This window comes from Pyrgilauda ruficollis, unplaced genomic scaffold (assembly GCF_017590135.1).
Source record: "Pyrgilauda ruficollis isolate IOZ18807 unplaced genomic scaffold, ASM1759013v1 scaffold15, whole genome shotgun sequence".
NCBI lineage: Eukaryota > Metazoa > Chordata > Aves > Passeriformes > Passeridae > Pyrgilauda > Pyrgilauda ruficollis.
In genome coordinates, this window is record NW_024513654.1 from 16,030,194 (window position 1) to 16,053,184 (window position 22,991).

General features: G+C 39.0%; 2 protein-coding genes across 5 annotated transcripts in view; both read right to left on the reverse strand.

Moving 5' to 3' along the window:
- Positions 1-663: 663 nt before the first annotated feature.
- NOC3L (NOC3 like DNA replication regulator) lies at positions 664-15,304 on the reverse strand. Of its 2 annotated transcripts, none has more exons than XM_041460933.1 (21): positions 15,252-15,304; positions 13,867-14,074; positions 13,365-13,491; positions 11,552-11,709; positions 11,384-11,440; positions 10,311-10,441; positions 9,705-9,866; positions 8,853-8,946; positions 8,483-8,658; positions 8,136-8,264; positions 7,553-7,684; positions 7,102-7,182; positions 6,477-6,577; positions 5,961-6,033; positions 5,821-5,884; positions 5,662-5,733; positions 4,460-4,641; positions 4,104-4,232; positions 3,401-3,498; positions 2,854-2,938; positions 664-1,189 (listed from the first exon to the last, which is right to left on the reverse strand). In XM_041460933.1, the coding sequence occupies exons 1-21, from the start codon at positions 15,258-15,260 to the stop codon at positions 1,058-1,060; spliced, it is 2,400 nt and encodes a 799-aa protein (XP_041316867.1). In that variant the 5' UTR covers positions 15,261-15,304; the 3' UTR covers positions 664-1,057. The 2 variants fall into 2 exon arrangements, with proteins under 2 accessions (XP_041316867.1, XP_041316868.1); XM_041460934.1 differs by lacking the exon at positions 15,252-15,304 and adding an exon at positions 14,751-14,877.
- A 122-nt stretch (positions 15,305-15,426) lies between these two features.
- The window catches only part of TBC1D12 (TBC1 domain family member 12), a 40,993-nt gene continuing 33,428 nt past the window's right edge, over positions 15,427-22,991 (reverse strand). For 2 of the 3 annotated variants that reach the window (XM_041461346.1, XM_041461345.1), the window contains 6 exons: positions 21,910-22,004; positions 21,140-21,211; positions 19,166-19,294; positions 18,740-18,849; positions 17,321-17,579; positions 15,427-17,100 (listed from right to left, as the gene is read on the reverse strand). In XM_041461346.1, coding sequence (XP_041317280.1) covers positions 17,032-17,100; positions 17,321-17,579; positions 18,740-18,849; positions 19,166-19,294; positions 21,140-21,211; positions 21,910-22,004 — 734 coding nt within the window. In that variant the 3' untranslated portion in view covers positions 15,427-17,031. The remainder of the gene's footprint in view (positions 17,101-17,320; positions 17,580-18,739; positions 18,850-19,165; positions 19,295-21,139; positions 21,212-21,909; positions 22,005-22,991) is intronic. The other variant, XM_041461347.1, reaches the window with a different exon arrangement.

Consider the following 22,991-nt stretch of genomic DNA (forward strand, 5'->3'; position numbering starts at 1 on the left):
TTTATGTTTAATTACTTGAAAGTTGGTGAACTAGTGTGATCAATACTGAAAATTGTAAAACCATCGAAGAACCATAAATCAGGAAAAAGGACTAGATACCCTAGAGAAAATAAGATATTTTCTGACTTAAAGGAAAGCTCTGCAAACTTACACACAGATTAAGCCCTACAGAAGTGCATTAGCTGTCAGCCAGGGACAGCCCACTACATTCCCCTGTACAATGCAATTCACATAAAGACAATACTCATCTTTAAATTATTTCATATATTTCTCCTGCTCTTTGCAAAGCCAACATGCAGCTGAAAATGGATTCAAAAACATTCAGACAATAATAATTGGAGAATGTGGACAGAATTACCTACCAAAAAAAAAAACCCAAAAAAAAAAACCAACAAACATTCTTACCTTGTATTTGTCCAGTATTCTTGACAGCAATGCTTTATTGAAGACACTGCAGCAGAGCGCTCAATCGTGATGACAGCTTAGAACTGAAATTCAATATTCTTAATTTGCCAATGTCAAGACTCATCAGAGGGGAAAAAAACACCAAATTTAAAATAATTTCAAGATGAGATAAATGGTTAGAAGACATCAGAAGAAAAACAGGATAAATGCAATACATAGTCCAAATGTCTAGGTAACTCAGACATCAAAAAGTCAGTATTATGTTAACATTTTCAAAATATTTATTAAGTTATCAGCACAACCCAGTGAGTTTGCAGAAACACGTATGTCTATATTCTTTTATAAAAATTAGAAAAATACATCAAGAAAAATACAGTTGTGCATTGTTGCAAACAATTCTTAAATTATTTGGGTTTGTATATTTTTAAAACACTGACATGACAGTTCATTGTGATTCCCCAGCCCCCCGAACAGGGGCTTGGTGGTTAGGGGGACAGGCCTGTAACTGTGTGAAAAACTGCTGCTGCATTTTCCTGTGTTTCTATATTCACACAAAAGCCTGCTTGTATTCCTTTTATGATGACTGGTGATTTCTTTCAGGCAATCTTTCTCCATAATTAAGAATCCAAGTGAACTTGATTGATAGGTACATTTATGCCAAGGATGATTCCTTCAAGTGCTTAGCAAAATCCAAGGGTTTGTGGGCAACAGTCTCACTGATGTGTTGTTGAAGCTGTTTGTTTAGTTCTTCATCTACAAATGAATCCATAGGCGAGAAGGTGTCCTGAAAGTTACAAAATATGAGTTGTATTACTAAACAAGGCCATGTTTTCCATGCCTACCTTAGTTCAGCAGTCTTGTTTCTCTCCTGTGGTCACAGTCATCTACACCAGACCTGTTCAACTGGCAAGCACCGTGTCAGGCAGTCCTTCATAAGCTCGTGGGTTTGGTGAGGCTTTTCTGGTTTGTGCCAAGCTGGGCTTTAGAAGATTACCTACTACACACAGCCATGGCTTCCAGCTCAGGGCTGGGGGGTTCACACACTGCCTCCTGTTCAACACACCTTACAAATACAAATCAAGCACAGTTTGGTGACAGCACACATTTACAAATAAGCACCTCTGACCAAAAGGCAACAATGCTCACAGCACAGGTTGTGAGTCAGAAAGGAATCCCCTCACCCTTCTGCCTCCAGCCACACCTGGAGCCCTGCATTTGCCTGGTGCTCAAATAAAGAACGATGATCACGCACAGGATTTAAACTTCCCTGTGAAAGTTAAAATTTCCAGAGCCAAGTAGTTTGTGCACTCATGGAGAAATGAGAGCCTCTCTTTAGTGGTGCACAGGGCTCCAGTGCAGAGCCTGTGTCAAGAGCAGGGAGGTGCTGACAGCCTGGCACACAAAGGACATGCAGAACACAGGGTAAAACTCAGATAACTGCCAAAATTTGCTAAATGAGCCAAACAGCCATAGAGCAGGAAAGACCCCAAGGCAATTTTCCCACTTAGGTCCATTATAGATAGCCATCTATGGACACTTTGTCATCTTGCAACATGATCCACTGTTTCTGCTCCCTAAAGGAGCTTGTGCTTTTCCTTATTTTTCTCCCATCTGCTGTTCTCAGCCTTGCTCTGTCAGAGCTACTCATGTAATTCCCCAGCAGGACACACATATCAAGGAGTCATTATGAAACAACTGAATAAGTACAAACACATTTTCAGAAGTTGCTTCTCTAAAATTGAAAAAAAAATTGTGCTCTCAAGGCTTCAACTGACATTACTGAGTTACAAAGTGGAGCACTGACAAGGTTAATAGGTTATAATGTTTGCATTAGAAAGAAGGAAAATTATCACCTTTGAAAGGACACACCACTAACTGGACATTTAATGGAGGCTGGCATCTGGAACACATCCAGCACTGAGGATATAAACACACTTCCCCCATTTCCCCTCTTTTTACTTTAACCTTTTGTTCCCCACAAATTTCCACTTTAAAGCTGTAGTGACACTACAGGATAAGCATCCCTCAACACACTGAATCAAAGGCTCTGGAAATCCAGCTGTCTTGGCAACTACCCACCCTGGGGAAAGAGCTGGCTTTTTATTATTGCTTTTTGAACAAACATTAGTTCATCATTACAGAAAAGAGCCAAGAAATCTGCAATGAACCACTGCAAAGTGCAAAATAACAGCTACCATATTAATCTTGCTGTGTTAACTGGTGCTGTGGGAGGTAGGACTATTTTTTTTTATAGAGCTATTTTTTCCTTCCTTATATTCAGTCCTATCTTATCCCAGTTTAAAAAATGTACTTGATGCAGAAAGTACAGAACCCAGAAAGCCACACTGAGTGTGCCAATGGCTGGGCACTGCATAGTGAGCCAGCAGATTGAGGTTATATTGGTGTGTCACACGGTTAAAAAAGGACACAGAGCATTGAGAACAGTACCTTTCTTCTGGGTGTTACTGATGCAACAGGAGGATTAAAGGTCATTCCCTTCATACAATACATCTCAAAAAGTTCTGTAGCAGACCTACAGTAAATAAACAGTGAAAGAAAAATGGCATTAGATAAATAATGCTGAATTAGATCTCAGTCTGAGCCTGGATGGCTGTTCTCATGTTTTAACCTGTACAGACCTTACACTGCAACTTGGGTTCTAGTTTCCACTGAACAGCCCCAGTTCAGTGATCCTGATCCATATTCAGATCAGGGCTGCTGCTGAAGATATTTGGCTCCCAGGGGAAGAAAACACACTGCACTTTGAGATGTTTACCCTTGTCACAGCCTGGCAACAAGTCTCAAAAGGGGAAAAAAAAGGAAAAAAAAAACAAAAAAAAAGGCAGCCAGCATTCTGCATTCTGTACTGGCAGAAGAAGAAAGAGAGTTTGAAGACCAGAGTCTTTAGTTATTTTTAGGAATTCCTTTAATATAGTATAAGCAACAGCTTCCTTTCAGGACCCATTATAAATAAAGGAACTCTTTGATAACTCACCTTTGGCTCAAATCAAGTGGAAGAGCTCCTGAGCCTTCAGTTGGAGCTCCAGCAATAAGGTGAGATGCAAATTTCTGCACTGTTGGATGATAATGTCTCTGAAAGAAAGGAAGAATGAAGGCAGTAGACAGACAGTAAGGGATAATGTATTCATCTACAGAATCTCATGTTTATTTCCAATTCATAAAATGGAAGGTCTGCTTTTATTTTAGAAACTGAGTACCTCAAAATCAGTCAGTTTGTGGGATTAATGTCATGCATTTATTCCCTCATATCATGCTGTGAGCATGACTCTCCACAGTTAGATAATTCCTACTCCCAGAAAACAGGGACCAAGGGCAGAGGAAGCCCCCTCCAAACCCTGACTGGAATGACAGATCAAGGTGTCAGCTCCTCTTGGAAGAAAGGCTGGACTGCAAGGGAACTTAACAGTTCTAAAAAGTCTCCAAAGGAATCTAATAAGGCAACCTGCAATAGGAACCAGCGTGGTATTATAATAGGGGATGTACAACATCCCCTTCTGAGCTCATCCTTCCATACCACTGTGGTGGTCTTCTTCCTCCACTCTGCTGGAATAGGCTCATATGGGCCAAGATCTAACAGATAAGCCTGAAGACCTTTGCTCTCCATTTGTGTAAAGCACCTAAACATTGAGCAGCTATTTACTGCTGTTACTTCCCAAATCCCTGAGTTACTCACAAACCTGCAGTAGATGCAGCTCCCACAGTGCTGTGTTCTGGGCATTGCAATGCTCCGGTTCATCTAACTCTGGGAGATAAACTCCACTGCCTTGAGATTCGTTGTCTAGTAAGAGGTCCATCCTTGGGAATGTCTGCAACACAAAAAAAACCAGAAACTGAGTTGTTTATACTACCCACCCAATTATAACACAGTTGAGTCAGTTTCAGGATTCATTCCACTTCAGCAGCATTTAAACATATTCTGTTTTCATCATTCTTGTTAAAGATGCCTTAAAAAAATTTGCACAAAATCATTTTAACAAAAAAAATTCCATAACTTTTAGCCAGTAAGCTAAAAATTTGAACAAGTAAAACTTACTTGCATGAATACCCTGTTTGTTGCCAAGATCCCAACACTGGAATTTGGAAGTACATGAAGAGCAAGGATGGAAAGTCGCTTTAGGAAAGCAAGAGCTCGTTGCTGGGAGACTTGCTTTCTCCTCTTGGCAAACATGACATCCAGGCACTGCAGCACAATGCCTATGTCCTCGTTGGTGCCACCTCAAAAGCAGAATTTCACACAAAGAGCAAAGAATCACTTCATGGACATACATTGTATACCCTGCTAGGGGCTGGACACTGGAACTGAGAACAGCGCGGAAGCTGGGAGGCTCAGACACCTCTCATGTGATACACACATTAAGCATCCACCCTTTTTTGGTCAAAATAGTCCAGCTTTAAACAGAAAAAATGTAACACTGTTTCTGTGCTCCTTTCTAAGAAAATACTTATTCCATCAAAAGTATCTAATCATTAAACACTGCTAATTAGTGTAATAAACAATGCTGATTAGAATTCAGCTACTGTTTTAATCCTAAATGCATTCGTTGTATCATTTTCCATAAACTATTAAAAAGTGAAAAGATCTAGTATTTTACCCATCCAGAACAGCAGAATATTTATTCTTAATAGTTTATTCCTAGTGAATCCACATTTCTGAAGTTAATTTAAATGATGCTAATTTCAAATTTTATAAATATTTTTTCATCAATTTTTCAACTTCTCAGAATTACTGGAAAATTTAGAATAGATCATAAAAATGTTACCATTATAAAAATCAGAAATATATACTAGAAAAATTTTTAAAGCAGAATATAAATTTAAATTATTTTTAGAATTATATTGGAAAAATCAGGTGTTTTTTCTTTATTGGAGAGAGAATTAGAGAAAAAAGACAGGAATTTTTAAACTGCAACTGAAAGAAATAAGTATAAAGAAGTAAAAAAACTGAGGACAGACTAAATGCTTATCCAAGATCAAATATTTGGCACTTCCTAATGAAATGACACAATTAGAACCTGTTACCATGTATTGGAATAATAATTCAAGTATTTGTATTGCAGTAATGCAATGTGCAACTCGAGAAAAAAAAGCAGGCTAAACCAGACAACAATCTTCTCAGAAATCAGATATCTTAAAAAAGTGTAGTTTCTTAATGCTACATAAAGGCTTTGATAGCAAGGAAACAGAATATCATTATCATTATGTAGGTGAACAGTGAAAACAGAAGTCTGGAATTACCTGCATGTAGGCTGAACAGTGTCTTGTACAGATGTGTGTAAAATTTCATTGGATCAATGTTAAGAACATCACCTATAAACATAATCCCAAATAAACACATTTACTCCATTTATTTACCAGGCAATATTAAACAAAGGTTAGTTTTTAAAAATCTCCTACCTTGACCAGAGAGTATATGAAAAGCACTGAGAATGCAATGAAGACTCTCACGATAGCTTAAATCCTAAGAATACAAAACTGATTTAAGTACCCAAAAGAAAGTAACTTTAAGAAAAAAACTGTAATAAAATTCAACTTACCCCAGATGCAATAAGAGAATGAAGGACAATCAACAGGTCATCAAAAAATTCCACATTTATGAGATGAGCAAACCTGCAATTTAAATTATAGACATTATCTGTAAACTCAGTTCAAAGTGTTCTGAATTGCCAAGATCCACACCTTAAAAGCAGGCTAAATCAAATGCTGAACATTTACTATCTTCACAGGAAAGAATAATTCAGCCCCCAACATACTATTCATGGCTTTTCTAGAGCATTAAAGACATGCTTGTGTCCTTTAGCAACTCATCAGACAAAAGAATGGAATCACACCCTGAGGCGTTTGCACCACATCAATTCTATCATGTGAAATTTCAAATCACACGTGACATGGTTTTGGAAATAACAAAAAACGTCAGCAGAGAAATAAATTAATTTAAACTAATTTACCAGGGACTATCTTTTCTCACTGCTTAAATCCCTTTCAGAGACAAGAATTTCTTTAATGCTTTATACCTTTTCCAACACACACAAAAGAAGGTAGTCTGTTCTTACTTTGCAAGACCTTCTAGCACAGCTGGCAAAAGTGGAGACTTCTGAGCTTTCTTCAAGATCCTGAAGTAAGTTACAAATACAATATTCAAGGTCTCTGTGTGCTGAAGGAAAGAAAACAAAAATACTTAATCACATGAAATAAACATTTCTATTTCACTTAAACTCAGCTGAAATGGTTTTCTCTGTCCAAGCCTGCACTCAGGCCTTCCCAACCAGTCCTGGCACTGCCATTTCTGCTCTTCTTACACTGAAAAGCTCAAGTCCTCCAGCGCTCTCCTGCTCCTGGCTCTCTCCTGGCTACAGCCACACCCCTCCTTTGCCTAAAGGCCACTCTGAGAGGCTGTACCCCACTACACAGTGTCCTGTGGAACAGGCATCTGGAGGACTTTTGTCAATGGATTCAATATCATTTTGAGCAGACCAGCACAAAGGGAATAGGAATGGCTATGTTGGCCTTCCTGACTAAACTGAGAGTGTGGTTTACTAAAACCTTGATCTCTGTCACAGGCAAAGATCTAGAGAAGTGGAATGCTGCCAGGTTGGGATGGAGGGAAGACACTTAGTTACAAAAGGGTTAGGAGCTGCCACTCTGCTAAAACAGGGAAATAATGTCTCAATTATTTACCAGCTTCAGTTTCTTTTCTTTACTTTCTGATGCTTCAGCTTCCAGGAGTTCTCGTTCCAGTTTCTCTTCTGCTTTCCTCCACTGAAAATACACAGTTGATTTTAAGACAACAGATCCAATGTTTCCAACCAGTCTGGATATCCAGGTAGAAAAGATACCCAGAGAATAAATTTTCTATGCTTGGTGAGTTGCTTAAGCCACCCTGTGATTCTACAGGGTAACCCTTGTCCTATCATTAACAACCAATCAAAAACATTATCAACACAGGAAACAGGAAAAAACAGGGAGATAATTAAATTCCCTCTAGAACCTAATAAATTTTCAAGTACCATGCAAAAATTGATCACTGATGCTGAGAGTTAACAATGGCAACAGCAGCTGTGCAATCACTGCTAGAACAAATTGCTACACTAAGTAACAGAAGTAGAGCATGAGAAAGCACATGTCGTACCTTTCTTTGCATTCTGGAAAGATTTTTTCTTTTCTCTTTGTAAGTCATGAACTTTTTCTTTGGTGCAATGTCTTCAGAATCTTTTTGTAATTCTACTTCCTTAATTCTTAAGTGAAGAAATACTTTTAACACCTATTGTAAAATAAAATAAATACAATGAAAGGTCATCTACAACTTGATAGGAACTAGGGTAAGAAATTCTGAATTCCATTCCATCTAGTGGGCTTTGCTGGTCAAAGGTTCTTCTGTTTACTGCCCTCCTGTTCCTTCACACCTGTATCTCTTGATCTCTGCTCCCAGCTCCTTCCCCAGCACGGTCCATTTCTATCCATTCCACCATTTGCCTCTCCCTGCCTGACTTAAGCCATGTCTCTGGCACATCTGATCTCTGCCTCCCAGTCTCCTTCCCTTGCCCCATACCTCTCTAATTCTCTGCCTCAGCCTAATCCTGAACTGTCTATGGTCTGACAGAGTGAGGAAATTCTGCTTGTCTCTAGCCAGCAGCTGCAGTAACTTTAACATTTGGGGATTTTTGAAACTTTTGACAGAAGAATATTGTGAGGTATAACAGAAAGACTCTTACCTCAGGTCTGACATCATAATTTCTACCCCTCACAAGGCCAGAAATTACTTTAACTACACCAAGTGAAGCATAGCCCAACTTGTCCTGTTTAAAGAGCTTCTTAATAGCCTCAACACACAGTTCAGAAATCTGAAAAGCAAAACACAGAAATTGTTCTGTAAAGCCAAATCAATAACAAGAGCTAGTAACAGACAGTACCCATGGTATTTACTAATTACAAAGTGCACACAGCCTGTAAAATAGTGAACACATACGGCCAAAAGATCTGGATATTGTGGACTAAAGCTCAGAAATAATTATTTTTCTCACAAAACAAGAACTCTTTCTCTAATCAGAAAATCACTTACCATTTTTGATGGATCATTCATGAGTGGAACAATGAGAACAATAATGTTATTGTGGAAGTTGAAGTGGGGTAGGGCTACAAGCAGCTCACACAGACACTTCACTGCTACCTCTGCTAGACCTTTATATGCCTTTAATGAGATAACATTGCTTTTCTTCAATTTCCTTTGCTTCCAATCTGCAAAAAAAATTATTTTTAGTGATTACTCTTCAGAATGATGATGATCTTATAAATACTTAAATTTTTAGTGACTGCATGTGTACTTCATGCAAGTGCTATCTCCAAGACAGAAGGTACCATTCATTCAGAGGAGGGAAACTGCTGCAAACAATTTTGCCTTTACTGTGAAAAGTGAGAAGTGTTAACTGTACCTTTAATTGTTTGTTCCAGATTTTCCAAGTAAAATTTATACTGGCTTACAAGGCCTTCTTCAAATTCTCTCAGTTTCTGTGTTTCTTTTTTAACCTGTAAACATAATTGAAATGAGATTTTATTTGGAGAGCTAAATACGGAAATTAGCCAATGGTGGTGAAAAAAAAATTTGGTATTTTAAAACAAATATCAGATATCTAAGTAGATTTTTCTTCTAGACAGACATTCCTAGAAATGTATTAAAAATAAAACATATCTGCATTTTTCCACAGATGTGTTCAGAGGGCTTTTTCCAACGAGGCCTATTTCATTTATAGAGCTTGAAGTACCATTATCAACTAGATGCTATTTTAAAACCATGACTCCAAACTGCACTAAAACTATATCCAAAAAACCTTCTAAAAATTGGTTAAAAACAAGCTCCAGAAAGCAAGTTACTCTGCATTTGTTTAGCAAATTTTTGAACACGTTACAAAGAAATCTATGCCAGTTAGGTGACAATATTGCATAATTTGCTTTCTTTCTAGCTCTCTTTAGTGCAGGTCCTTATTCCAAGGCTCATGAGGAAAGTCACCCAGGTTTGGTATACCACTTTCAGACACTACTTTTCCTCTCCATTACCACCTGCACGTCACCTACTTATTGAAGGAAGTATGTAAGAATTTAATGCTCAAAACCAAAACCTCTCTTCCTGAAAGTGTCACAGCTTTAGAGCTTCCACAAGTATTTGTGTATTTGTCCCCTTTGCTCAAAACTATGAAATCATATTAAACAAATCAGTCTTAGTATCTGGCATAGCTGAAAACATTCTTAACCACTCACATTCACTATAAATAAGTTTGATATTTCACCTTGGTAGCCTTTTCTGCTTCGGTCAGAGGCCGAATTTTGTACGAAGGTGCAATATCTTTGAATATCTCCATCAAAGACACCATGACCAGCTTCCTAACAATCACAGCCACGTTAGGATCCTGCTCCATCAGCATGGCACGCAGCTCCTTCAGCTTCTTAATCTGATTGAAGAAAACAGGCAGACATCAGATGAAAATTAACTGCAAACCAAGGGACAAGCACAAGGTACATTAACTCAGCAGTTACTCAGACTCTACTTAGCACTGCATAAAGAGCCAGGAAATTATAGATATCTCAACAAAAATTTAGTCTCAGGAATGTTCAAAATATCCTGCTATTACAAACTTGCACAGAATTACAGGAAAACTTCTAGTATATCCTGAAGTATTGAGAACTATCATATACAACCCTGACATCAGAGCTTACATAAGGGTCATGCTTAAGGAACAAGAAAAATAACAAAAGTGATACAACACTGACCTTTTCCTTGTTCTACTCATATATTCTTGGGGTTTTGCTACTGTTTGCTCATCCAGATCTTTGCTTCTTGAATTAGTGAACAACACACACACACTTGTACATGCAGGTTAAGTAAATGTACCTACATTGCTGTCTGGCTCTGAGAGAATGGCAGATGCTAAGGCAGCTATGTGCATCTTCCTCTCCTGTAGCTTTTGTCTCCTTTGAGCAGCCATTTCCTCAGGAGTGAGAACAGGCAGGGGTTCCTCATTAAAGTCTGGCACAGATGTGAAGAGTCAGAAAAGAGGGGAAGTCACTTAACAAATACCATGTTGCAGATACTACATTTCAAACAGGTATCCTGGGAAGGTCACACAAGAAGAGAGACTAACACAAGAAGTTCTACAGTCCAGAAAGCTTTAAGAATGACTTTGGTAAATCTTATATATAATATATACAGATTCATTTTTGCTCTGTTTCAAAATCTTTTGCTTGCAAAAAATAAGTGGACTAAATGTTCTTGAATCTGCTCATGGTGTTCTGAGTACAGTGGGAACATATAAACTCAATGTGTTACCCCAAGCACACCAGTGGTTTGCAATTTATATCGAATTATTCACCATTCACTTTTTCTCTTAAAAATACATTTTATGAGTATTATTTTGCTACAAGTATCTCCTTCCTCAACTTCAGATTATATTTAGACAGTAAGGACCCAGAAGTCACAAAGTTACTTGAAAATGACCATAACTCAAAATCACAGTTTCCTGGTATTGGTGTTTTAAGTAAAAACTTTTAAAGACAAAGACAGACACTTAAAGCCTACAAAAGTCTGTGTCCTGAACTGCATTTCAAAATGATCTCAAAGTAGTCAAAATAGAACCACACAGATATTCTTTATGTAAGACTAGTATTTCCTTCTTACTAGCAACTATGACACAAAGGATAAAAGGAACTTCATGCAACCAGCAGTTCAAGGCAAAAAATCAAAATAATTTTGAAGAAACAGAATCTGAAGCCAGCCATTCCTGAGATTCTAACAGGTAAGAGTGCAAGCTTTGAATAACGATTATTATGCTTTATTGGCAACATGGTAATGAACATATTCAAAAACATCCTGAACAAAATACACTTCAATTGCAAACCTCCTTGGGGTACAGCAAAACACTTTTCAGTATGTAAGTGATTTGGAAAAAAAAAACCCAAAATGTTTTATTACCCTCCGCTTCCTCCATATCTTCTGTGTCCTCTTCTTCATCATGTGCAACATTGAGAACTGCAAAAACAGAGTGTCTAGCGTCAAGCACAAAATAAACACTGTGAAATTTTAAACAAATAAATTATATACTTCTTGGCTACTATACCAGTTCCAGAATCTGCCTCTTACCTGGCTTTTCCACAGCTTGAGGAATTATGCCACTCTTGTCTTTGATGGGGAGCAGATGGATGAGTTCTTTTTCGGGCTCTGTTTGCAAACGTCTTGGCACCTTCTCATATTTCTCAATCACACTTTCATGTTTTCGTTTTTTTATGTGAACTGGTTCACTGAAAAATACGAGGCAAACTAAATCAACCAGCTGTGTAATTAGACAAGAGCCATCCCTGACAAGCTGGATTAAGTGGCTGCCTCTCACCCAGGCCAGGGTGCTGTTTCACTTGTCCTTCCTTCCCCCCTGTGCTCCCCCACAGCAGAGCAGCTGCCCTGGCAGGGCTGAGACACGTTTAACCACCCCAAGCAGTCCTGCCATGAAGGACTCCACTCCAGCAGCAGCAGGATCCCTCACTGGCAACAGCCCAGAGCCTCCTCAACATGGCCCACTGTGTCCTTCCAGGTGGGGTTTAACCAGGATATGACAATGAGTGGGTCAGTGACCATTTTTATCTACCCTCCTCCATGGCTATTTTTATCACTATCACTTTTCTGCTCTGCCCACTGGCAAAGCCTGTGTCACCCCTCTCCAACGACAGCAGCAATAACCCAGCGTGGTGTGGCACCCTTTCACAGGTATGCTCCTGAGCTGCACATAAATGTACAGGAGGGTAAGTATTTCGTCTGTGCTAATATAAGCATACAATTTTTAAGTGGTGTAATATCTGACAAGTTTTTAAGACAGATTGTAGCTGACCAGAGTAAAGCAGATTGAAAAGATAAGTTCTCCAATTTAAGGGAACACTATGAAGGGAACTAAAAGCCCATAACAGTAAATCAGGTAAAAGAGCAACCACTTCCACTGTTTTCCTACCAATCTAAAAACATTCTGGCATAAGGCACGTAAGACACATAGAACATAGAACATTTTGCAAAATATCTCTAAATAAAACCACACAATAAATTTTGAGTTTTGCAAGACTTTAAACCTATGTCACACCCAGTTAATTAGGATAAAGGGGAAGGTTTAAAAACAAAATTCTTCTAATTCAAGAACTTGCAGTGTGGCTACAAGAGACCATGCAGCACAACTGCAACTCTGTACATAAAAGCCATTTATGCCTTTCCTTCAAAACTAGACTAAATTATTAATTACTAAGCAGAATCAGCATTAACAAATTAAAACCACCCTACACCAGCACGGAGAGTCTTTTCACATCCATCAAAAAAGGCAAGCTAAGATTTTCAAAAAATCATGTAACCAGACAGCTCTGTAGAAGTGTATTTATAAACACTATTCTACAACTAGGAGCACTACCTTTCTACATAGGTCACTGTGAACTCTACACAATGCCTTGGTTCACAAAACTGGTAAGAAATTTTTTGTATGAATGTTTTGGTGTTGCATGTGTTTACAGACACGGCTTACAGAACCCTTTTTATTTTTTTCCAGCAATTTGCAGTGCAATATGTATAGGGGTCTATAGTACAGAGAATGTCCTGAACACTCTATATAGAAAAAAAAAGACTCTGTTTACAGGTTAAAACATTTATTTTGTTTGAGGGATGCTACTCATCTCACAGCCAGGGACCTCCCAGGAAGGAACACTGCAGAAACCGTACCCTGAAGGTAACACAGAGCACCTGAATGCACTGATACCCATTGACACATTAACACTGAAGTACTGACAGGCTGAGGAAACATTAAACCAGAGCTGCAAAGAAACACCAGACTGAAAGAGACCTCCTGATAAATACATTACTTTACACGTTAATTACGTATTAACCAGACAAGGCTGAATTAGTATGAAAAGGAGACATTGCAACTCACTTAGAAGAAAGATCTCTGGTTAAAAAGGATGCTTTTTGGGCCAGATCCTCCATTAATTTTAAGTCATCTTCATCCATCATGTCCAGTGGAAGAGCATCTTCTTCTTCTTTTTCTTCCCATTTTTTAGCTATTTTAGAAGACGATGTTTACAGATTAAGATCCCGCATGTATAGTCACCCTTGAAAACCTAACCCTGCCTACAGTTTTGAGACCATTTTATGCCTTGCTTCTACCTGGAGCTACTGACCTTTATGCATGTGGGCTTTGTCATGCCAGAAAACTGCCCCTTTACTATGACATCCAATAATGATCAGTGCAAACACATTTCTACCATCTTTAACTAACAGTTTTAAGTGCCAGAATGGCCACATTTTGTATTTTTCAAAAGTCTCCCGTTCTTTCCACAGGAACAGCAGCTATTTGTATACAGAAAATGAAATGCTGTTTTCTCCAATTTTACAACAGGATATTCAGTAACCTCCACACTTGAGCAAACACTTACCAACTTGTTTCTTCTTGCATTCCTCCAACGGAAAAGGCTTTCTAGAAATAGCATCTCTGACAGCCTCCCTTAGCTTCTTTTGTTCTTTACGATACTTCTTAGCAGCACTCTTCTGCTTGAACTGTTTATTCTTTAATTTATTGTCAAGTTTTATTTGACTAGTTCTCAGTAACTTGCGAAAACTTGGAACTCGCTTTGTGTTCTTTCTCTAGAAAACAAAAAGAAAGCTACAAGTCACTGACATGTTAACAGTCTTTGCAAAATTTATTCCACTGTTTAAGATCTCTGAGTTCCTATTTGTATCAGAATTGAACAACATGTTCCTTGCTAACAGTATCATCAATTAGCCTCAGATTTACACAACTGTGTTACATATCTGAGAAGAGAGCACTGTGACGAATGTTTTACAGAAACATTCTCTGACAACTTTTTTATTAAACCCTACGTCCATCACTTTTAAACATGCAAGATATGGTACACAGCTTGTTAGGGCACAGTTCTTTGTGTGCTCCCAAGCGCTCTGTTCTCTTCTCAGGGTGCTGCTGTTCCCCAGCACATGCTAAAGTACCTCGGGGGACTTTAACGTCCAAGGCCACAGCCTCAGGCAAACGTCCTCCCGCAGGACACCGCCCCAAGCCGAGCTCTGGCTTTCTCCTGCCTGAAACTCTCCCTGCCCAGCAGCTGCAGGGACCTGGCGAGGCTGCCTGCTCACAACAGCAGCTGTACCAGAACAGTTACGGGGGCCAGAGCTCGAGGAGGCACCGTGGGCTCAGAAACCGGGCTCGGGGAAAACCTGGAGGCTCGGGTCAATACACGCGGCCCGAGCCAAACCCGGAAAACACTCCCAAGGGGGCTGGGATGGGAATGGGCACGGCAGGCATCACCTCACGAGGGGCACGCGAAGGCAAGGCCGTGCAGAGGAACTGGCATGGAGGCGCTGTTGGGGATGATGCGTCCTTTACCAAGGGACCAGTGGCTGGATCAGTGTGCTGTTCCCCGAACCCGGAGCTCGTGGTTGGAGCACGGTGCTAACAGCACGCCTGTGGGACCACCCCCGTACGGGCCCGTCAGAGCTGGGCTCCGCGGTCCTTGCGGGCCCCTTCCAGCTGAGAACATGCCGTGAATCTGTGAACCCGGAACTTTTGTCAGCTCAACCTAAGCTTCCCTTTCTATGCTGGATATCGGCAGGGCGCTGAAAGGTCAGCGGTCGTCTCGGGCTGAAAAACGAGCCTGCGCTGCGCCACCGGTGCCCACCCAAAGCACCCGCACCGCTCTGCAGTTCCCGGAGCCCCGGCGGCACCGGCCGCTGCGACCACTGCTCCCCGTCCCGCCCGTGAGACCCGGGCCCCCCTCCCCGCGCCGCCCGCTCCCCTCACGGCCCCTACCGGCTTCATGGCGGCGGCCGCGCGTGCTGCCCGGCGGCGGAAGCGCTCCCGCGCGGCGCGGCCACAGCGGCCCCTGGCGGCGGAGGCCGAAGGCGCCGCCGGTGCCGAGCGCCGCCCACAGGGAGCGGCCGGGCCGGCGGCAGGCCCGCGGAACGGGAAAGAAGCACGGCCCGCAGCTGCTCTAAGTTTTATTTACACGGGAATCGGTACTAGTGGTCTTAGAGGAAGGCTTGATCCTTCTATTTACAGTTATATACAGATTTATAGTTGAAAAGTAAGAAAACTGTACAAGATAACACAAAAATATAAGACAAATTGGATCCAATTAAAGTAGTGAATACATAAGTTAAGAAAAATCGGACATTTACATTTCAAATTGTAATGTTATGAGTAGCATATATGTAGATTTTAAACCAGATAGCAACGCAAGTTACACCACACTAAATCTTTACCCCGATTATGCAGACTCTGCTTTTAAAACACCAGACAACTGGAAGCCTCCTGCACTTAAAAATACATAATGGTAGTTTTTACTTGATTTCCAGAGGGACCAGTTACAAAAACCCACATGTAAGGAATTTATTTACATTAAATATTAGCAAAAAATGGATCAAGAGAGTGCAAGTGCTCCTCACCTGCAGTGCTATCCATTTTAAATTTCTGTCCCCTACAACCACAGGTTGTTGTACAGCATCTTCAAGAACAGGAAATGTTTGAAAATATTTGCCGTGACACATACAGCATGACCTTATGTCTCACAGTTAAAAGATGTTAGAGAATTATCACTTAACAGATGCTTTTTGGATTTCAGTATTGCACACTAATAAAAAGACAGTTTCAAAAACAATTCTGTGTCTGCATTATTTCCAAGTGTTAAAAGTGGCTGCTTCTTTGACAACACAAAAGCCTTTAGATAGCCTTGTCATTTTCTAGTGTTCACCATTACATACAAGTATTTTTTAGTTGGAAATGGCTCAACAATATAAAACTTCTGGTGGCAAAACCCTTCCACAGAATACCCACTCCATTTACTCCACAATCAATACACCAAAACAAATGCTTAAACACCACTTGCTTTGAAAGCTGTACAGTGAAAATAGCAGCCCTGTTCTTACCACTGTTTAAAATTCAGATTATTGTTGCTCTAGGTTTGGGCACAATATGTCTACAGTTCCTGAGTTAATTACATTTGCCCAGACTGAAGAATGAAGCTGCAACTTAAAAAATACACCAAAAATGTAAATAAGAAAATACCCCTTCCCAAATCTCAACCACATTGCGCATAAACATACCAAACCACTTTATTTGGTCCTCAATACTTGCAAATTGTTAATTTTGGAGGTAATGTTTGTACCAAAGCATTTGGTTTGGATAGCAGTTTTGGGGCCTTAAGATTTAGCATTTCCCTCATCCCCTCCAAAAAGTGCCTTTGTGGTATTTTTAAAAACAGTTATGCCTCAAAAATTTGTTTAAAGTACCAACAGAAGTTATTACAAATGTTTATTGCATTGAGCTGATTCTTTTAAAATATTAAATATGAACTCCCCGCTTCTCAGTTTCATAGGTTTTAGTATCCTGTGTGAAATCAGATCTTCCCATGGCAAAAACTAATACTGGCAAAAGGGTGAAGATTTCATCAGTTCATTACTCCACTGAGAGCTGTGTCTTTTCTCCATCTCATTTTCACATTTTCTATAGTGCTTTTTCCACATAGAAGTGATGTGAAGACTTCTCTTGTCATCAAGTGGTTTTCCACGTTTCCAATGGACCTCACTCAACATTAGCTTTTCGGTGCTGGGCTATGGTTCTTGTCCCCTTCTTTGTTGTCCTTCATCAGTGAGGCAAACACCTGGAAAAGTAAATCATTTAATGAAGACTGCCAGTGTTACAACAATATCAATATTAACTGCCACAATATTAGCATGGAGATCAATTTCTAGACTGAGACACTAGAAAGAAAGTGCCCATTGCTCAGGAGTCAGACAAGCAGCTTAAATAACCATGAAGAGAAATGCCCCATATATTCATGTGCTGACACGTCAGATCTGATATATTTCCAAGCAACTCACCTGTGCCCATTTTTTGTTACTATTCTGCATCTGAATAGCTGCAATACAACTAAAAAGCTTTTCTGATGTAATATCTTCTGGAAGTTTTGTTAGAAACTGTGCTATATGAATAAAGTCCATCTGTAGGAGAATATCTTCATATAAACGAAGGATTCCTAATCCTGTCCTAAACAAAAATTCTTCTCCATCTCTACAGAAAACATCCCAGACACGACAGGCCAGATCAAGTGGTAATGACTTGCTGTAGAGTGTAAAAATCCTACAAATGAGTCAAAAACAAACAAAAAGGAAGAGTTATAACTTATTTCAGAAAAATGAAAAGACAACTTCCTTTAAACCTCAGTTACATTAGTTCAGAGGAAGCAGATGACAAGTTATTTTACACAATTTTTTTTCCCCTATTTCAATGATCCACAAGTGTCCAGTTCTTGAAGTCAGAACTTGTACTCTGAAACCCACCTCTTTTGATGTCACAGGAAATCCTCCATTTGAATGCCATCTCCTTTAGAAAGCTCTGGCTAGAAAAGTGACAAATCTCTTCATACTCAAGAGTGTGATACACACATAAGAACTTAAGCAACAAAGATCACAACTGTGTGACTCAACCTTTCCCATTTAAGCCATACAGTTTAACAGCTCTGTTCATCATTTGTTTCCTAAACTAAATCTAAAGCCACAACTAATCTCAATAGAAGGCTACATCCCACTGATGTACTAATGATAAATCAACAGCTACATTTCTGTGATACATTTTTGAATTTTTCACGTTACAATCAAAAAAATCTAAACAATAATAATAATAATAGATGAAGCTCATCCTTATGCATGCAAACAGATATTCTGTTTTTGACAGCACTACCACACTTCAAGGGTGCCTGCCCTACTGCCTTCCATTACAGACACACACAGAGCTTGCTACTCTCTGCTTTAGAACATTCCTTACTTCAAATTGTTCACTGCATTTTCAAATTTATCCCTTTTCAAATCAGGTCTTAAATTTCATCCTCCCTCTGCTTTAAAGTCTCTAATCCTACAGTCATGCTTCCTTCAGTAGCTGACTATGCTCATTTCATCAAGTCACTTACAAGTGACCATACTACTTACTGCCACTTACAGTACACCATACTACTATGCTGTAGTAGCCTCATCTCCCCTACTTATGTCATGTAACTGCAGCAACAAAAAAAATGAACACACAGAACACTCCTGTTTGTCTCACTTTTTAACTGAATACATCCCTTTTAATAAAGCTTGAAGCCTGCCAGAGGAACTGCAGTTACACACAACAGTTCATCATGATTTCACAAGACCTACTGAATGCCTTTTTTATGCTTTACTTCCAGTGTTGAAAGACCTATAGCAAAGTAGAAAGTGTTCCAACAGTTCCAAGGTTAGGTTTTCTATGTTCTATGAACTCACCAGTCTATCAAATATATGTCTGGAGTAAGACTGTATGATTTGAAATGAAGAAACAATTTAGGAAGATTTTCTTCAAAAAATACTTCAAAGGCTGCAAAGTATTTCAGCATCTGTAGGGACAGTAAAGCACATCATAAGCAGTCATCAAAAGAATGTTTGGTTGTAAACCAACACAAACCCCACCAAGAACTGATGTCAAGACAGCACAGTGTGACTCCTTAGGCTAAGTAAAATGATTAAATGTTTCTAGAGGAGAAATCAAAACATGAGAATGAGTTCTATGGATTAGTAGCTGGTATTCTCAGTTTTGTAATCACAGGTTAAAGTTCTCCATTATTCAACAGGACAAAAGAAAGTCATCAATAAAACAACTATGCTTCAAGTAAAAGAACGTTAATGTCCAAAACCAGAAAACTGTGTGCATACCATGCTGTGATCCACACGGAAAAAGGCCAGCTGGCATGGCTTGTTTAGAAGGTTAGCAAAGGCAATGAAAGCATCTGCCTCTTCCAGATTGAGAATGAGCACAGCAGCAATGAAGGACATCCCTTGTACCTTCAAGTGGGAAAAGCATCGGGCAAATAAAGGTGAGTGGGTTCAGTAGATCTTACATCTTTGGAAATGGAAATATTTACAGTTTGCAATTTATCAAGTACTATTGCATAACATTTCCAGATGAACAGAAACAACGTGGATAAATTATTTTTATGCATGCAATCAATTTGATTCCGGCAGTTCAGACGCTCTGGGAGGTCCCAGGATCACAAGTCCTCAGGACGTGAAATACAAGAAAGTTAAAACCACACAGAGTGAATGCAGAGCTCATGAGAAACAAAACCTGGCCTCAAGTTCATTGTTAAACTATGGGAAAAGCAGTCATGGAGAAATACTTCACATATGGGACAGTTTAGACCCAGACAGATACATTGGAACTGAGACAAAATTCTGTTTCAGAACAGTCAATACATGTCTTTCCACTTGCCAAACCATAATTTTTCACATATATAAAATTACTTCTAGGTGGTTAGCTGCAGTGCAAGTTTACATTTTTCCACCATTACTATCCCAAAAACACTTTAGCCTGCAATAAAAGTAAAGAGCATGATTCTTGTAGTTAAGTGATGATCTGAACACCCATTATGTTAACAATAATTCTACCAATTTCAGCTGCAATCATCTTTATTCCACTGTCTCTAAACATTCATGCTGCCTGTTCTCATTTAAAAAAACCCACGCAGTCAACATTTTAACCAACTAGGGAAAAGAGTATTGATATGCATCAGAAACAGTCAATCAGCTTTCCATTTCTGGGGGATAAATAGGTGTGGAAATAAGATTACATTACATTTACTACCATATTAACATTAAAAAACAAAGTGATAAGAAATATGAAGACTAGCTATATTTCTAATGGAAAAGAGAAGACTTATCCACGAAAAATTACTTATTTGCCTTTTGAAACTCCACCCTGGGAACAAGCAGTCTCAGAACCTGCAGAGTTTGTAATCTCACTTAAAAAATATGGGAGAGTCTCCAAAAATGAGGTCACAGATGACAGAATTCAGGCCTAAAAACACTTGAACATGAAAAACCGACTAGTTATTTATGCAGAGTCCCAAGCATATCTGATTTAGAGAGGAAGACACACCCTGTGCTAAATAATGCTTTGTTGCATGGATGAGACTTAAAACTTTTCAAGTGTTTTGAACCGTGAAGCATTAGAGCTTGTGAAAGATGTTCCTAGGTACCCCCAGGAACAAAGACAAAAAAACCCCTTTTCTTCATTACTGTTCATTATTTAAGCTAATACCATTCAGAGAGATGTTAGGTTTAGTTGGTTTGTCCAGGGGTTTTTGACAGTTTTTTTTTTAAAAAGGGGTTTTTTTTGGCTTGTTTTTAAACAGTAATGTTTGCTGGAAACTGTCTTTTCTTCACTGAACTCAGAGGGAATGATTATTCTGTGTCAGCAAGACACTAAGAAGGAATTTCTGGATTTTAGGACGTGCAGTAGTGAAGCAGGGAGTATCGCTATGGAAATGGCAACAGGGGAAGAAAAAGCAACACAGAACAAGTGAGGTGATAACTGGAAGTCCACTAACACCTTCTGGGGTTTTTGTCCTGTGGATACTCTGTCAGAGCTATAATATCTTATGAACACACCCATTTAAATTTTTCCATGCAATCCAGATACTCAACACTGACATTCAGTACATTTTCAGCTATTTAATTGTCTCTAAGAACTACCACCATTGTGACCGCTGTGAAATAAGTGCCAAAGTTTAATTATTTTTTAAGTGCTTGCAGCATAATGTTTAGAACACCTATTTATTCAATATACTTTAAGACATGACATCTTAAGCTTATTTGTCATGTTACAAACATTTTACAGCAAATACTTACATATCCCACGTCTGGTCTGTAACATGTATATGCTCCCAAAACACTATGCAGGAGATCATGATAAGGACCACCCTAATAAAAGGAGTGGGTAGAAGGAGAAAAGAAATACTTATTTTCAAAAAAATACAGGAAAGGAACAAGCTGGTATTCTAAGATGTAAGTGAGCCAGTGAATTGTTGCTTTATTCATATTTAGAGTAATACTATTTTTTACTGCAAGCATAACCACAAATGCTTTTGAGATGTTAAAAGAAAAGTAACAATAATCCCATGAAATAATTCAGCAGAAATCAGTACATAATAGAAAATGAGGATATCTGGTACAGATCCAAGGTTAGACTTTCCTTTTCAGAGACAATGGATATTTTAATTCTTAATAGCACAAGTTATTGTATAATAATATTGCATGTTATTTTATATATATGTATGCATATATTATAGCTATATAAAAATCATAAAGCCTGAAAAGGTATACCAGAATGCATCAAGATTTGTGTAGCAGTGAGAATACTCTCATTTCTACCTGTAGTTTCATAATTAATAGGAATCAATTAATTAATAAGAATCTCATTAATAGGAATCTCATACAATTTTCCAAAGAGAAAAAAAACCTCATAGTCCATCACTAAGTGTCTCTACTTTATTCTCATTTTAAAACACTTAAGAAGTCCAAACAACTTCTAAAAACTTTTCCATATTTGGCCAGTTATGTTTCTTGTTTAACTATTCAGAATTTTAAAGCTGTTGTAACTGAAGTTAAAGGCATCTCACCTTCTGGAAAATATACAGGGATGGAAATGTGCGTGATATATCCAACTTAATTAGCTCCAGACTGGCCTCACGATCAGCAACAGATGCACCTGCATCTGCAAGCAAAACCAACACTTATTAAAGCTGATAAATTCTACAAACTTCAGAACAAAATTCCTGTAGGCACATAAAGACAAGGAAGGCAGCATTCATCCAAGAACTTCCAGAAGAAATTCTGCTAGCCCTTGAATTATCTCTGTCCAATCCTCTCCACAGGGACATGATAAAACCACTAGTGATAATGTGGGAAAAAATACAGGTAAAAAGACTTGGGGAAAAGGCTCTTTCAGAGGGCTTAAATAAGACAAGATTTGCAGCTGGAAAGCAAAGATGACAATGTGATGAACAGGCTAAACAGAACCTGCTCTGCTGAAGCTTGGAAAACAGCATTTCATTCCAGTCTTCCTAAAACTATCATTGTTGGTCTTCCAGACTTTGCTACCAAAGATTAGTAATAAGCACTGTCAGCTTGCTTGCTTTTCAGAGATGAAAATTCTATCACTCTTCAGTTTTCCCTGATTATTCCATTTCCCAGGACATCTGGCACAATTAAAACAGCTCCTTCTCCCTTCATTCCCATCCAGAACTATTACCTCTCAAAAAAAAAACAGATTACCTAAGCTTTTCCCCAAAGACAGCCCACACCCCTCCCAACAAAAGAACAAGCAACCACCACTCCACAGACCAAGGGGCATTGAAAACATGTTTTCCAAGGATAAGCATATTTACAGTCATGTACACACAGAATTTTTTATAAATTGTTTGTCTCAAGGCAACCTTCAGATGAGTCACAGGGCTATCCCTAAGGAAGACCCAAATAATTTACAGTCAAAGTAGGCAATTAGTCAGGACTGGCTATGGCAAGCACAAACAACTAAAGTAATGGAAAAGACACTATCACAGGGCAGCGTTTCAAAAATTATCAGTCAACAGCACAAAGAGTTAACCTTTATATCAAGGAGACATCCAACATTAAAAACATCACTGATGCTATTTTTAACAGAAAGAACATCCACAGGAGACAGCAATATGCCAGTGAAAAA